The sequence below is a fragment of the Lithobates pipiens genome, unplaced genomic scaffold, assembly GCF_037356315.1.
Source record: "Lithobates pipiens isolate NorthernLeopardFrog02 unplaced genomic scaffold, aLitPip1_a1.2 Scaffold_3, whole genome shotgun sequence".
In the NCBI taxonomy this organism is placed as follows: domain Eukaryota; kingdom Metazoa; phylum Chordata; class Amphibia; order Anura; family Ranidae; genus Lithobates; species Lithobates pipiens.
The window spans coordinates 103843225-103860601 of NW_027507790.1; the positions used below are offsets into that span (position 1 = coordinate 103843225).

At 40.7% G+C, this 17377-nt stretch overlaps 1 protein-coding gene across 1 annotated transcript in view; it reads right to left on the reverse strand.

Moving 5' to 3' along the window:
- The window catches only part of CHSY3 (chondroitin sulfate synthase 3), a 538207-nt gene that overhangs the window by 424434 nt on the left and 96396 nt on the right, over window positions 1-17377 (reverse strand). The window contains exon 2 of the mRNA XM_077462127.1: window positions 12249-12532. Coding sequence (XP_077318253.1) covers window positions 12249-12532 — 284 coding nt within the window. The remainder of the gene's footprint in view (window positions 1-12248; window positions 12533-17377) is intronic.

Below are 17377 nucleotides of genomic sequence, written 5' to 3' on the forward strand. Positions count from 1 at the left end.
CCACTGGTGAATATGTGTAACATTAATCATCTCATTATTGTATGTGCCCTGTCAATAATGCAGTTAATCTGGGCAGATTTCATGTACACCTTTGTGATGCCACTTAAGCATAAAAAGTATAAGAATTTACACCTCTTCAGTACATTGACATTAAAGGATGTCATTTATTTTTGTTATCCTAGAATTGACATACAGTCAGTTGGGTATAATTCACTGTATTTATAAGGGGATAGAAGTAAAGAAAACAGCAACAACACTGTAAAGTCCGTTAACCAGCTGCATCAGAACACTGTCAAATTATAGGATTGCTTGTATACTATGAAGCAGGAAATTAAAATTTGGAATTGAAATAAACAGATTGGAACAGTATTCCAAAAACTCCAGTACATTTGTTACAAAACATGACATTAGTTAAAAAAAAGAAGAGAAATAAAGAAAAATACTGCCCGATAAGTGCTTATGTAGATAGGTAGATAGATACAGTATCTATCAGTATCTACAGTATCTCAGAAAAGTGAGTACACCCCTCACATTTTTGTAAATCTTTTATTATATCTTTTTATGTGACAACACTGAAGAAATGACACTACAATGTAAAGTAGTGAGTGTACAGCTTGTATAACAGTGTAAATTTGCTGTCCCCTCAAAATAACTCAACACACAGCCATTAATGCCTAAACCGCTGGCAACAAAAGTGAGTACACACCTAAGTGAAAATGTCCAAATTGGGCCCAAAGTGTCAATATTTTGTGTGGCCACTATTATTTTCCAGCACTGCCTTAACCCTCTTGGGCATGGAGTTCACCAGAACTTCACAGGTTGCCACTGGAGTCCTCTTCCATTCCTCCATGTCAAAATCACGGGAGCTGGTGGATGTTAGAGACCTTGCACTTCTCCACTTTCCATTTGAGGATGCCCCACAGATGCTCAATAGGATTTAGTCTGAAGACATGCTTGGCCAATCCATCACCTTTACCCTCAGCTTCTTTAGCAAGGGAGTGGTCATCTTGGAGGTGTGTTTGGGGTCATTATCATGTTGGAATACTGCCCTGCAGCCCAGTCTCTGAAGGGAGGGGATCATGCTCTGCTTCAGTATGTCACAGTACATGTTGGTATTCATGGCTCCCTCAATGAACTGTAGCTCCCCAGTGACGACAGCACTCATGCAGCCCCAGACCATGACACTCCCACCACCATGCTTGACTGTAGGTAAGACACACTTTTCTTTGTACTCCTCCCTTGGTTTCCGCCACACACGCTTGACACCATCTGAACCAAATAAGTTTATCTTGGTCTCATCAGACCACAGGACATGGCTCCAGTAATCCATGTCCTTAGTCTGCTTGTCTTCAGCAAACCGTAACCTGTCCTGTTAAACCGCTGCATGGTCTTGGCCACCATGCTGCAGCTCAGTTTCAGGGCCTTGGCAATCTTCTTATAACCTAGGCCTTCTTTATGTAGAGCAACAATTCTTTTTTTCAAATCCTCAGAGAGTTCTTTGCCATGAGGTGACATATTGAAATTCCAGTGACCAGTAGGAGAAAATGAGAGCGATAACACCAAATTTAAAACACTTGCTCCCCGTTCACACCGGAGACCTTGTAACACTAACAAGTCACATGCCACCAGGGAAAGAAAATGGCTAATTGAGCCCAATTTAGACATTTTCGCTTAGACCCCTTTTACATTTGGGGCGCATGTGCATTAATGGTGAAGCACTGCTCGATTTAGCAGCACTTTACCACTGTTTAAGCAGCGCTTCTTGGCCACTTTGCAATGGGCAGGGGCATTTGGGGAGCGATGTATACAGTGCTCCCAAACCGCCCCAAAGATACTGCTTGTAGGACTTATTCTAACGTCCCACAAGCGCACCGCCCCAGTGTGAAACCTTTCAGGCTTTCACACTCGGGCGGCATGGGAGGCAGAAATGCCTGAAAACGTCAGTGTGAAAGGGGTCTTAGGGGTGTACTCACATTTGTTGCCAGCGGTTTAGACATTAATGGCTGTGTGTTGAGTTATTTTAAGGGAACAGCAAATATACAAGCTTTACACTCACTGCTTTACATTGTAGCAAAGTGTCATTTCTTCAGTGTTGTCATATGAAAAGATAATAAATATTTACAAAACTGTGAGGGGTTTACACCCCTATCTATCTATCACCCCTAATTTTTCTTGCATTTGCATCCAGTAAACCGCTTACTTCATTTGCATTTCAATTACAGTTTCACGTTCTGTATAATCTTTTTTTACTCTCTAGGCCCATATACAATAACTTTATTATAGCGTTGTGTCTTATTTATTAGTAGCTGTGGCTCAGTTTGCAAATAAAAGTTTTTCTTTTTTTTATTGTGCCACTGAATCAACATATTTGGCATGTAAATTATTTGCAAAAAGGCAGTTTCTTAGATTAGTGGAATGAAATAGATGCCATAGCAATTCTAACTAATAATAGTTAATCCTCCAGCAGCCAAAAATAATGCATAGATGGTAATCACCTAAGACTGGAAATACATCTGCAAATGATCAACTAGATAATAATCTGGTTACATGCAGGCTGGCATAGAAAATCTATGACATTTATTTTCCTTTAGACATTGTGTCTATTATTTCCATGGTGCACCTAGAGGTGGAGGAAATGCAGATCCAATCTAAACTCTGGCAAGACTCTAGGACAGCGCATCATAAACACATAGAGTATATTCCATCTGACCGAGCATACATTATTATAGAGTGGAAAGATCTAAGGTTTAAGCAAACAGCTCTGATATCAGCCTATTACATACCTCCCAACTTTTTGAGAAGGGATTGAGGGACACCTATTAGAAAATATATGTATATAGGCATAGGACACACCCCCATGCCACGCCCCCTTAAAGGAGATATTTAAGTAAAAAAAAAGATTAGTTAACCCACAAGTGCTTTTTTTTTTACTACTATTATTCCTTTATACTGGTTTTGAAATTTACAAATGTATCGATTAAGAAATTGGATGCAAGGTTTAGCACATGGGAAACACTTTTAGAAAGATAAAAAGTGCATTTTATATACAACTATATAGATCAGACCAAAATGAGGGACAAATGAGGAGGAAAGAGGGACAGAGGGACATTTTTGCAAATCGGGGACAGTCCCTCAAAATCAGGAACAGTTGGTAGCTATGCTATTAGAGGTTGAATAATAGCGATTGATCACGTTTTTCCAAGCTGTCAAACTGAACTCTACCCTTGGATAAAAACTGGCCAGGGCCATCAGACCTGTACTCATGTCTTATCCATGGCCAGCTTTGGTCTGATGTGTGTTGTGCTCTCATTTCCATGCATAAACTTCCCAAGGGATTATTCTTAAAATGGAACACATTTGTCAAAGGTGGTGGGGTTCTAAGTAATCTTGGGCACCTGGGTGGCTGGGCTTGTACATGTTTTGACTGAATTTAACAAAGATAAAGATGGTTTGAATATTTCCCAGAACACACAATGGATATTTCAATAACTGATTGGTTATAAATAACAAGACAAGTCAACTGGTTTATATTTTTACCTTTTTACTAACTGTAGTTAGTTGAGGCCCAAATTTTCTTCAGAACCAGCTTACTATTAGTCTTTAAACAGATGGGATGCTTTATATGCACCAGATACTTTTGCATGCACTGCACTTGATGGTTCTTATGCATTCCACAAAACAATGGAAGGAACCTTTAGTCAATATGTGACACTGATCTCCTATGCACATACGGGGGTTTAAAGTGGTTGTAAATCCTCCCCCACAACTTTGTCCCATGTAAATCAGCATAAAAACCCTAATTAACACTGCTTGTAGATATCTCCTTACTTGCTTAGTATTGTTGTAATCCTTTTTGTTCTTTAGAATGACGTCACTGAGCATGCCCAGATCTCCCATGATTTACGGCACACTCTCTATGTCTTATCTATCTGTTATCAGGACTTCCTACGGCACACAACACTGAACTCCCAGTAGGCTGCTAATTACTCAGAGCTTCCTTCTACATACCATGTGACCATGTGACCTCACATACAGAGTAAAGCAAGGCATGGGACAGAAATAACTGCAGTCTTAGCAGCTGAAGCTGATAGGACTCAAACAGGCAAACACTAGGTAATCGGCACAAGTAAATACTATGAAATAAAACAAGTCAGCTATGAACAGGGAAGCAGGGTTGCCATAGAAACGTTGGATTGAGAAGGAGGCTTGGTTAACAGTACAGGAAGTGCTCAATATAAGGGCGGAAATACACTCCACTGTGGACTCAGAAAACAATACTTAACATGGCGCTGCCTAACCCCTGGAAACAAGGTTTTTAAAGTTTCTTTAAACAGTAAGTAATATGTGATTTGGGCTGGATTACAGTGGCTATAGTCTGATAATTACTTATTATAATGGACTAAATGAAAAGAAGCATCAGAGTGGGAGAGTTTACTTCCTCTTTAATGTCCTCTAATGCACCAGTCCCCAACCATTTTTGGCACCGTGAACCAGCTGCATGGAAGAAAATAGTGTCAAAGCCAGGGGGTGGGGGGCACATGGGGGGCAATTGTTTTTCTTTACAGGAATTTGTCGGGGCAATAGCTGGTGTTGGCACTTCAATCATCACGGCAATGTGGTTGATATGGTGTCAGGATGATTGAAGTGCATTTTTTCTATTATTAAATTGGAATAAAAAATTAAATAGTTCAACTCACCATAAAGCTGAATCAGTGGGAGCCCTGAGCGTGTCACTTGCTATGTAACCTGCCACCAGATGTGAATTGTCACCTGCCACGTTGCCTGCCTGCAGATGCAGCTTGTTACTTGCTATGTCACCTACCACCAGATGCGGATTGCCACTTGCTACGTCACCTGACACCAGATGAGGAATGTCACCTGCCACCAGATGCAGATTGTCACTTGTCACGCTGCATGCTACCAGATGCCTCTTGTCACTTGGCATGCAGCTTGCCACCAGATGAGCAATGTCACTTGCCATACTGCCTGCCACCAGATGCAGACTGTCACTTGCCATGTTGCCAGCCAGTGCCACCAGATGAGAAATGTCACTTGCCACGTAGCCTGCCAGTGCCACCAGATGAGGAATGCCACTTGCCACGTACCCTGCCAGTGCCAGCAGATGAGGAATGCCACTTGCCACATCACCTGCCAGTGCCACCAGGTGTGTATTGTCACTGCATTGGTGGCACCACTGGTTTATTTAGTGATCATTTCTGAGCGAAGGCAGGAGAGCGGTGATGCGGGGCGGGCGGAAAGAGATGATGTCATCTCTACTTGCCAGCCTGCTTCTCTAATCCACCTGCAGGCCTCTCTGAGACACGCGGCTCTCTCATTCGCCCGCCCGCCTGCCTTGCTCGCTCATGCCGCCTTCCCCCTGCGGCACCCGCGGCCTGGCAGCAGAAAGGCCATGGCCCATTACCAGTGGTTGGGGACTCTTGCTCTAATGGACAACGATGGAAGAAAACAGGACTAGCTATGCTCATCTTTCTCCTTGACATCTTCCATAAGTGCAATGTGGTCTATTCAGAGACCTCCAAGAATACTGCAAATCCCACTGACATATGTACTGTAATGGGCATCATTATTATGGAGAATTCTATCTACAGCTATAACTACAACAGAAATAAACCATAAATTTTTTAATGGAAAACAGAACTCCAGGATTTCCTTTCTCCTCCTGTCACTCATCTGGCAGGGGTTGACATTCTTTAAGGACTGAGTAGCGCTCAGTGCAAATTTTCACTCAGCCTTCAAGTACTGTCAACCCAGCCTGCATGATGATGTGCCCCTCAGGGGTGTAAACATCAGGCTGGGCTCACAGAAAATAAACAGAATGACAAAATATCAGCACTGGACTGTGGAGGAAGCCTGGGACAGTGCTGTTGCATAGAGACTGGCACTCTGGATGGATAATTGGCATTGTAAGGGGTGCCTAATAACCGTGGAGTTATGCTTTAACCACTTGCTGGCTTTAGCAAAGAACATATTGTAAGTTTTAGAATTTTAGTTTACATTGCTGGCAACCTCTGAATTTCTTAACTCAAATTGCATCTGTATGGAGATCAATAAATAAACCATGAATGTGTTGTGATGGAGTGACAGAATTCCATTTCTTCCATGCTTTCCTGACATTCTTGACTTTGCATGATATGTTACTGTAATAGCACAGCATATTGCCGCATGAAATGCAAAGTACAATGACCTGCGACTGACTGCCGGTAAACAATCTTCCCCCAAAGTCAAATCTGCACATAGTCGCCTTTCTGTCAAGCTACAGAGCTCTACGATGCGGCAAAGCTAAGACAGTATAACACCAGTAGGAGCCTTAAGACAATTTCTTAGAACAACATAGCATTTATTAGAAAGGGGAATTGTATACCAGTTATATGGTTCTTTCCTTTTCTGTTTGCATGTAAAAATCAGCTTTTTTTGCTAGAAAAAAACTCCAAACATTATACAATATATATATATTTTTAGTAGAGGCCCTAGAGAATAAAATGGTGGGTTTTGTAGTTTTTTTATGTCACGCGGTATGTGCAAAGAGGCCCTAGAGAATAAAATGGTGGATTTTGTAACTTTTTCAGTCACACAACATTTGCACAGCGGGTTTTCAAATGCAAATTTTGGGAAAAAAACACCCTTTAATGAATTTTAATGCACAAATACAATATAATGCCAGATGCGTATTGCAGTCTTCAATTGGGTAATGCTCACTTTTATTATTATAGGCTTACCTATAAGTAAAAATCAACAAATAGACTTTACACCCACATTAATATATTAAAAGTTAAAAAAAAAAAGTATGTTTGCTTGCACATGGTAGGATAATTAAAGTAACCACAACTTTACCCTATTTGTTAAGCGAACAACTACCTTCTCATTGCACCTGCGCTGTATATACATTAGGGATAAAAGGGGTAGAAGGCTGCAGTGTCACTGATGGAATAGGGGGCAGGGGGAGCTGAGCTGCTCATAGAATGACTAGAATATGACATCAGTGATTCATTTGTAACATCTGAATGTATTGTTCTATGTTGCTCACATCTATAGAGGTTAGTGAGCTCACATACAGGGGGAGATTTACTAAAACGGGAGCACTCAGAATCTTGTGCAGCTGTGCATGGTAGCCAATCAGCTTCTAACTTCAGCTTGTTCAATAAAGCTTTGCCAAAAAGACCTGGAGGCTGATTGGTTTCCATGCAGCGCTGCACCAGATTTTGCACTCTCCAGTTCTAGTAAATAACCCTCATGGTTTTTTAAGAATATATAAATACTCAAATGACCATAGCCTGGCCACAAATTGACTTTAGGCTGGGTTTACACTATTTTCGCATGCGGCTCCCAGAAAGGGTCCGGTGCGTCCCCCGTTCACCACTTAAGGTTTGATTTTAGCCCAAATTTTGGGCTGAATTCGGACCTGAAATGGACCAAAAGACGCACAGGGCTCCTTTGCAAATTCACAATAGAGCGGCAGCGGAGATATGTGAACCAGCTCCATAGAGAGCCGGCCAAAATCTCCTGCTATTGCAAACTGGATGCCGGGAAGCCGCATCCAATTTGCAATAGTGTGAACCCAGCCTTAAAGCGGTAGTAAAGTAATTTTTTGGACTCTGACCTACAGGTAAGCCTATAATAAAGCGTACCTGTAGGTAAACAGAATATCTCCTAAACCAGTACGGTTTAGGAGATATTCCCCTTGCATGCAGCCGCTGACTTCACCGGCACATGCTCTCTGAATTCCCCAGCTGAAAGGTCCGGCAGACGCCAGACCTTGCCGGCAAGAAGTCTTCCACGCGCATGCACGGGAGTGACAACATTGTGGCTCCGGGCCACTCAGCGCCAGAGCCACAATATCCAGAAGAGACACCGAGGGAAAATGTTAGCTCCCTCTGCGTGGACCTGCCGACGCCTCGTTCTAAGGTAAGTATTTCATAATAAGCTAGTATGTGGTGTATACTAGCTCATTATGCATTTTGCCTTAAAAAAAATAAAAATCTGTGGGTTTACTGCCGCTTTAAGGAGGAAAGTTAGCCAGTTTCAAATGCATTTATTTTGTATAAATTTCTATTTTTTAGAGCTCTATCTTTCTGTACAAAAAGCTAATCTACCATTTGGTTAAAGATCAGGTCTATAGTGAGCATTTTATGACATCCCTCTAAAATACAACTGTTTTCCAGTTAAGCTTCCTCACCCTTCCTAGCAAAAGCCACATCCTTTAGACCTGGCCAGTGTTTCCACTCATGCTAAATTTAGTGGCAGTTTTGCTGTACTGGCATAATTACAACACTAATGTGCGTACATTATGACCAATAGTAAAAATGGTTAAACACACACATCCCATAGCATTTAAAGGAAAGTTCAAACCAAGAACAAAAATGTAATATACTGCAACCAACCAGTTATGGTGGCTGCTTTAAGTGTCACTTTTCTGGCTCAGAAAATTTTTATCAAATACAGAAAATACTTCTTAAAGGGGAGCTCCAGGCTCCTTCAGAAAAAATAAAAATTCAGCAGCTACAAATACTTTTGCTGCTGACTTTTAATATTAGGACGCTTATCTGTCCAGGTGTCATCACCCCAGCCAATTTTTTCATCGGCTCTTGGGTGCTGCTGCTGCCTTTGCCTGTAAGGGAAAGCATCAGTGAAGCCTTGCAGCTTCGCACCTGGTTCCCTACTGTGCATGAGTGAAATGTGCTGCGCTTTGTGAATGGATGGGTGGTGGGGGAAGGAGGAGGCCTGAAATTCCGAGTGATCTCGCCATTGGTAAGATCACCTGGAAGTGGGAGCGGGTACCTGTCAAAATCAGGTACCCGCTCCCCTCCGAAAGGTGCCAATTGTGGTACCGGGGGGGGGGGGGTGTCAGATAAGTGGAGCTTCCCCTTGGTTGGGTGGAGCTCCGCATTAATGTTGCCAGAAATACAGTGTTCGTGTCACTTCCTGTAAGCTGAACTGATAGCAAAAACAATGTTGTCTTTTGTCTGTGAACTACAAATCTTTCCATCTCCTGTAAAGGAAGTGAACAGAGGCAGACATGTTTGATGTCCAGCCTGGGTGGTGGTAACCATGGCTCCTTCCATATATACATTACAGTAAGTAAGCATAGCCCACAAGTACAGGAAGTGTCAGATGAAAACAAAGGAATGAAGGAAAACTAATGCAGAAACCTAATCTAAGAACTGGTAAAACTGTGATATATTACATTTTTATTATTGAGCTTAGATACACTTTAATTCCTGTGCTTTAACAAGAAAAAACTAGCATTTCTTAGATTGTCGCCTTCTATGGATTTTCTTTTTGTATACTTGAAGATGATGCGGAGCAAAGTATTGATGAGTGTATTGTAACTACATAATTGCACATCAAAGAGGAAACACACACGCTCAGATGTTAAGCCCAGCTTTTTAACAAGGTGTTGCTCCCAAACATTGAAGTGTTTAATTACATTTTAAAGTATAATGAATATGATATTATGGAGCTGTAATTAACCCTTAGAAACATGCAGAAAATGTATGCAAGGCTTAAAATATGGATACAAAGTAGTTGAAATTAGTATTTCAGTGAACACTTCACTGAAACAACCTTTACTGAAATGAGATTCCTTTCACATTTCAGTTCTGATGATTCAAATTGCTTTGTAAATGGGATTAAAAGCGATATTTGTCCAAGAAAATCCCTGGTAACAGTAGTGTTACAGTTAATACTAGGGTTGTCCCGATACCAAGTATTTGCAGGAGTACTTGTACTCGTGAAAATGCTCCCAACGCCTGGTGCAATACCTGGACACTCAGGAACAATTGGTGTGGTGGCAGCGGGGAAGTTAGAATCACCGATCTTACTGTGTCTTTCAGGATGGATAATAGAGGAAAGAGTTGATAAATCTGTAATTTTTTTTTATTGATTACTTATATAGTGCAAAGATAATGTGTAGCACTAAATATTGTGACCTAATAAAGGAAACATATATACATGTAATAATTTGAATATCAAAAACTAAGGAGGATACCAAAGTTTTAGTGCTTGTGAAAATATACATGTAAAAATATCAATACACAATAATAAAATCAAATAAATCTGTGAAAATGATTCAGAATGTACTGAGTACTGGGAGATGTCTCCTCAGTTCTGGGAGATGTCACGCTGGATGCAATGAAGGATGTACAGCTCCAAATCATATAAATGACAGGCAATAGGCACCCCGCAGTCAGATGGGTCCAGGACAGTCCAGGAAGTAGAGGTTGGTAGGTGATTAGCAGAACCCAAAAATGAAAGGAAAAGTGGAGCCCTCTTTTATTTTTCCTTCCATTTTTGGGTTCTGCTAATCACTTACCCACCTCTACTTCCTGGACTGTCCTGGACCCATCTGACTGCGGGGTGCCTATTGCCTGTCATTTATATGATTTGGAGCTGTACATCCTTCATTGCATCCAGCGTGACATCTCCCAGAACAGAGGATATTCAAGCTTATTTGACTCACTGGCATATGGTATTTGGGTCCACCATTTCCTGTAAGGGTGCCTCACCTTTTCTATGTGAACCTGCACAAGTATCCATAGGCATACCATCCGGTTCATCAAGAGTACACATCCCAGCCCATTTAGGAATGGGGGAATAACATCTCTCTCCACTTCTTATGGACTTGGCTTCTTTGGACTGTGATCCAACACCCCATTGTGTTGTACTCAGTACATTCTGAATCACTTTCATAGATTCATTTTATTTTATTATTGTGTATTGATATTTTCACATGCACTCTTTGGTATCCACCTTAGTTTTTGATATTCACATTATTACATGTATATATGTTTCCTTTATTAGGTCACGATATTTAGCGCTACACATTATCTTTGCACATTACTTTGAACTTTGTTTATTAGCTGCTTTTTGTATACACATCTGTTTTATTTTAGGTTTAGTGCAGTATTTCCCCTCCCCATTTTCACAGGTACTTATATAGTGCTGTCAATGTATGCAGCGCTTTACATATTCATTGTATAGTCACATCAGTCCATACCCTCAAGGAGCTTACACTCTAAGATCCCTGACTCATATGAGCTAGGGACAATTTAGACAGGATCCAATTAACCTACCAGCATGTCTTTGGAGTGTGAGAGGAAACCGGGGCAACCGGAGGAAACCCACGCAGGAACAGGGAGAACATGCAAACTCCAGGCAGGTAGTGTCGTGGTTGGGATTTGAACCAGCAGCCCTTCTTCGTGCTAGGCAAAAGTGCTATACACTACACCGCTGTGCCACCCTGTGTAAGTTACCTGCTTCTTTCTTTTCCCGAATGAACAGAGTCAATGCTTACTGCCCCTGTCCATTCATAACTGAGCATCATAAACTTTGTTTTTTCAATGCTTCAGTTTATGAATGGAGAGGAGACTCTGACTTCTGCCCATTAATTTCGAGTGCAGCTGAGGCTGCTGAGAAAGGGACTGGGGGATCTCTATCCTCAGTCCTTTTCCATGTCTCAAAGGGGAGATGGCAGGGGTCTGGTTACCCCCCGACAGGGTTAAAAAAAAAATTAAACATTGTCATAGATAAATATCCTAAAGTAAAAATCATAAAAAATAAGATGAAATAAACACCCCCCCCCCCTAAAAAGAAACCATTGAAAAAATAAATATATATATATATATATATATATATATATATATATATAAGTGTACACATGCCCACATGTGTGTTTTAGCTTTGAGGTGCACACCCTAATGCAATTTATGAGGTGCACACCCATCTATCTATGGGTGAGACTAAGCTCTTTAGTATAATGAAAATCAAAATTAAACTAGTTAATACTCCGCTGATTGCTGCACTGTTTAAAAATTATACCACCAGCCAACACATACAGTATTAAAGTACAGTTAAAGACTCTCATATGGCTTTCATGGCAGTCTAAGTGAGTACTGAATCCAGTTATGATGTTATGCACAAGCCACAAAAAATTAACCAATATAAACCAATATTCGGGAGAAAAAAATCTGATGACAGTTAAAAGAAGTGGTATTTGGGGTATCCAAGCTTTAACAAAGAAGATCATCGTTATCAATTATCAAATATCACAACACGGTTCAAAAAAAGTAACCAAGGGAACAGTGACATGTCATTGTGAATTTATATTATATAACAGAATGACTATATAGACTGAAAGAAAGGACCTAATTAGATGTCAAGTATTGGAGGTATTATTTATATAAAACAAAGTAACAAGGAAATAAAATATGCAATAATATACGCAATCCTACCTCATAGGACCAGACGCACTGTGTTCCACCAAAACGGCGTACACATCTTCCCACTTCAACATCTTCATGTGTAGTATACATCTCACGAAGACATTCACCAATGTGTGGGACCATTCTTCGCAACACCTCTCGGCTAAAGATCATCCCTGGACCTCCCATGCAGAAGTTTTCTCCAGGTTCAAGTCCAAGTTTTCCAAGTTCTTCAATATTCCCCAGTCCTGTCTGGCCCAAATAAAGGGGCTTGCTGCTATTTAGAGAGCGCAGAAATTCCTCCAGTTTTTCACCTGTTTAGTAACAATGAAAATATGGTTATAAATGCTACCAGTTATGACATCTACTGTACATTACATCACTGTAAGCCCTTGTACACACGGTCGGACATTTAGACGGAAAATGTCCCATCGGACCTTGTTGTCGGATAATCCGACCGTGTGTGGGCTTCACCTGACTTTTTCTGTCGGAATGTCCAAACAAAGTTTGAGAGCTGGATATAAAAAATTTCTGACAACATGATCCGATCAGACTTTGTCCGATCGTTTGTAGAGAATTCCGATCGGACAAAGTGCCACGCATGCTCAGATCAAATTCCAAGACCAAAGCTATTGGCTACTAGCCTGAACGCAGTCCTGTCATAACTAAATAACGTCATCACGTTCTAAACGTTCGGATTTTCCGACAACTTTGTCTGACCGTGTGTATGCAACACCAGTTTCGGACAAAATCCATCGGACAAAATCAGACGGATTTTGTTGTTGGAATGTCCGACCGTGTGTACAAGGGCTTAGAAATACCAAGTACAGTACATGCACCAATACAGATGTCAAATAAAAAAAAAAAAAACAGGAAAAACACTTTAAGGCAAGCACTCACTCGTTTATCACCACATTAAAAATGATTAGATTTAACTAACAAAGGCTTTGACATTCTAAATCAACTAGCTTAAAATATCAAAATAAGCTTTCATGTGGAAGGAGGTGTCTTAACCACTTGCAGACCGGACCATTTTGCTGGTCAAAGACCAGACCACTTTTTGCGATTCGGCACTGCGTCGCTTTAACTGACAATTGCGCGGTCGTGCGACGTGGCTCCCAAACTTTGACGTCCTTTTTTTCCCACAAATAGAGCTTTCTTTTGGTGGTATTTGATCACCCCTGCGGTTTTTATTTTTGTGCTATAAACAAAAATAGAGCGACAATTTTGAAAAAAACGCATTATTTTTTACTTTTTGTTATAATAAATATCCCCCAAAAATATATAAAAAAACATTTTTTTCCCTCAGTTTAGGCTGATACATATTCTTCTACATATTTTTGGTAAAAAAAATTGCAATAAGCGATTATTGATTGGTTTGCGCAAAAGTTATAGCGTTTACAAAACAGGGATAGTTTTATAGCATTTTTATTAATAATTTTTTATTATTTTTTTTTTTACTAGTAATGGCGGCGATCATCGATTTTTATTGTGACTGCGACATTGTGGGGGACCCATCGGACATTTTTGACACATTTTTGGGATCATTGTCATTTATACAGTAATCACTGCTATATAAATGCAGTGATTCCTGTGTAAATGACACTGGCAGTGAAGGGGTTAACCAGTGGGTGGCAGTGTAGGGGTTAAGTGTTCCTAGGGGTGTGTTACTAACTGTGGGGGGGTTGGGCTTTCATTTAGTGAACACTGATCTCTGCTCCAATCACATGGCTCCGTGAGACGATCGCGGGGATGCCCGCGGCGATCGAGTCCGCGGGTCCCGCGACCGGACTCACAGGGGTCCCGACCAGCGCGGGAGCGCGCTGCCGGCGGCGCGCTCCCGATGGCAGGGCAGCATTGAATATTGGACGTACCTGTACGCCAATATGCCTGCCCGTGCCATTCTGTCGACGTACATCGTCGTGCGCTGGTCGGGAAGTGGTTAAAAAGAGTGTACAATTTTTTAAATTGGCAATGTTCAGAAATTTCAAGGAAAATTAATTATAAAAACACTATAGAAATCTGGTACACCTTGATAAAAAATAATAAATGATTTTCAATAATGCCTTGCTAAAATCAAGATATACTGTGTCCACAGCACATCAATCAGATTAGTCTGACATGATCTGCCCTCAGTAAATGCCGCTTTGGGTCCAGCGAGGTATGTATTTTTAAGTCATCGATGATCCTTCTTTTCAGAAGGGATTCCATTAACTTGATTAAAAACTGATGCCCTTCTTGTGGATAGATATTAGCTGTTCACTAGTCATGGCTAACTTCTCCTGTTAGAAAAGACTGTTTAAAAAGATCCGTTAAAGGTCCAACAACTATACCTGCAAGTTCTCTTAGAACTCTGGGATGGATACAATCAGGGCCCATTGCTTTATTAAGAAAATCGCACGAACTATTGCCTGCCTTACTGTCCACACCTTCTCTTATAAACTTTGTTGAAAACAAGACAATACTGGTTTGCAGAGAGAGAGAGACCATGTAATGGCAGCCTTGTAAGTACCAGATATTATTTTGTGGAGTTGGACACAAAGCCTCTTTCACTGTTACAGAGGTACTGGAACTGTGTAGATTAGGATTTAGGACAGATGACAGATTAGGATTGATTTATGCTTTCTTTTTATCATGTGGAAATGTTGCCTAATTCTCTTTGATGCTAGAAATGTTTCTATGTTTATTTAATGATGGAAACACATTGCTGTCACAGTGTACAGTGCCTTGTAAAAGTATTCACCCCCCTTGGCATTTTTCGCGTTTTGTTGCCTCACAACCTGGAATTAACATGGATTGTTTGAGGATTTGCATCATTTAATTTACAGAACATGCCCATAACTTTGAAGATTTTTTTTTTATTATTGTGAAGCAAAAAACAAATAGGACAAAATAACAAAAAATGTAAATGTGCATAACTATTCACCCCCCTAAAGTCAATGCTTTGTAGAGCCACCTTTAGGGGCTATCAGAGCTCCAGATCGCTTTGGATAAGTCTCTATCAGCTTCCCACATCTTACCACTGTAATTTTTGCCCATTCCTCCTTGCAAAACTGCTCCAGCTCCTTCAAGTTGGATGGTTTGCACTTGTGAACAGCAATCTTTAATTCTGACCACAGATTTTCTATTGGATTGAGGTCTGGGCTTTGACAAGGACATTCCAACACATTTACGTTTCCCCTAAACCACTCAAGTGTTGCTTTAGCAGTGTGTTTGGGGTCATTGTCCTGCTGGAAGGTGAACCTCCGTCCTAGCTTCAAATCACACACCGAGTGGTACAGGTTTTGCTCAAGAATATCAATGTATTTAGCACCATCCATCTTTCCCTCAACTCTGACCAGTTTCCCAGTCCCGACTGCTGGAAAACATGGTGTTCTTTGGGTGATGTGATGTGATGGGTTTGCGCCAGACATAGTGTTTTCTTTGATGGCCAAAAAGTAGGGCTGTTACTGATTAAAATTTTCCTGTTCGATTAATCGATTTTTTTAAATCGATTAATCGACTAATTTCGATTAATTATAACGCACATACAGTTTTTACATATGGGTGAGACCGCGGAGCCCACTCCGCGGATCGTCCTCGATCAAAATTATTTTGATTGATCAAAGAAATTAACGATTAATTGAACAATTAATCGTTAATTTCCGCAGCCCTACCAAAAAGTAAAATGTTAGTCTCATCGGACCAGAGCACCTTCAGCCATACATTTTGGGAGTCTCCCACATGCCTTTTCGACAAACCCAAAATGTGCCATTTTGTTTTTTGCTGAAAATAATGGCTTTCTTCTGGTAACTCTGCCATAAAACCCAACTCTATGGAGTGTATGGCTTATTGTCGTCCTATGTACAGATACTTCAGTCTCTGGTGTGGAACTCTGCAGCTCCTTCAGGGTTACCTTAGGTCTCTGTGCTGCCTATCTGATTAATGCCCTTCTTGCCTGGTCCGTGAGTTTTGGTGCGCGGCCATCTCTTGGCAGGTTTTCTGTTGTGCCATGTTCTTTCCATTTGGTTATGATAGATTTGGTGGTGCTCCTAGGGATCATCAAAGATTTGGATATTTTTTTATAACCTAACCCTGACTTGCACTTCTCAACAACATTGTCCCTTACCTGTTTGGAGAGTTCCTTGGTCTTCATGGCAGTGTTTGGTTAGTGGTGTATCTTGCTTAGGAGTTGCAGCTTCTATGAATATGTGTGTATATGTAATGGAAGATCATGCGATACTTAGATTGCACACAGGCGGACATCATTTCACTAATTATGTGACTTCTGAAGATAATTGGTTGCACCAGAGCTTTTTATGGGCTCCTTAACATAGGGGGTGAATACATACGCACATGCCAATTATTATTTCTGAAAAATAGTTTTATGTATATATTTTTCTAAATTTACTTCACCAACTTAGACTATTGTGTTCTGATCTATCACATATAATTCAGATTAAAAAAACATTGAATTAAAGGCTGTAATGTAACAAAATACGTAAAAAGCTAAAGGGGGGTGAATATTTTTGCAAGGAACTGTACATCAGTGTCAATGCGGGTGCCTTGGGCAACTCCCCAATGCACACCCATATACATTCTCCCAGTGGGTCCTATTCATGCCATTAAGCAAGATGCGCGGCCCCCCTAAGATCATCTTCTTATCGCCAAAAGCTGCCAGTGTCAGGTCTAAAACATGAATTGTTGTGTGAAAACATGCTAGCCGTAAAAAAAAAAAAAAAAACGAGCTTGTCTACCTCAAGAGACAGTAAACTCAAGCATGCTATCATTTTTTCCCATCACGGGTGAAACATACAACTTACTAATACAAAAACGTTGTTTCCCAAACTGCGAAACCCATGGTATGTCACCATTGTAGGTGGTACAATGTTATAAGAATATACTCTCTTCGAAGGATTGCAAGGTGGTTTATTTTAACCACTTTTTGTAAATGCTTTTACAGGCTTCAGAAGATCATTTGGACTGGACAAAGCCCTGGCTACATGAATACTATAGCGGGATGTGTAGGACACATGTGATTATTGTCAATAGCTTGGGAAACTCTGAGGCAAGATTTGTTAGAAGCAAAGTAGGTCTGCTTTATCATTATTCTTGTTGGAAGCGAGTGAGGTGGTGGCCTTATATGCCATGTTCAATTATTTCAAAGTGGATTGAATGCA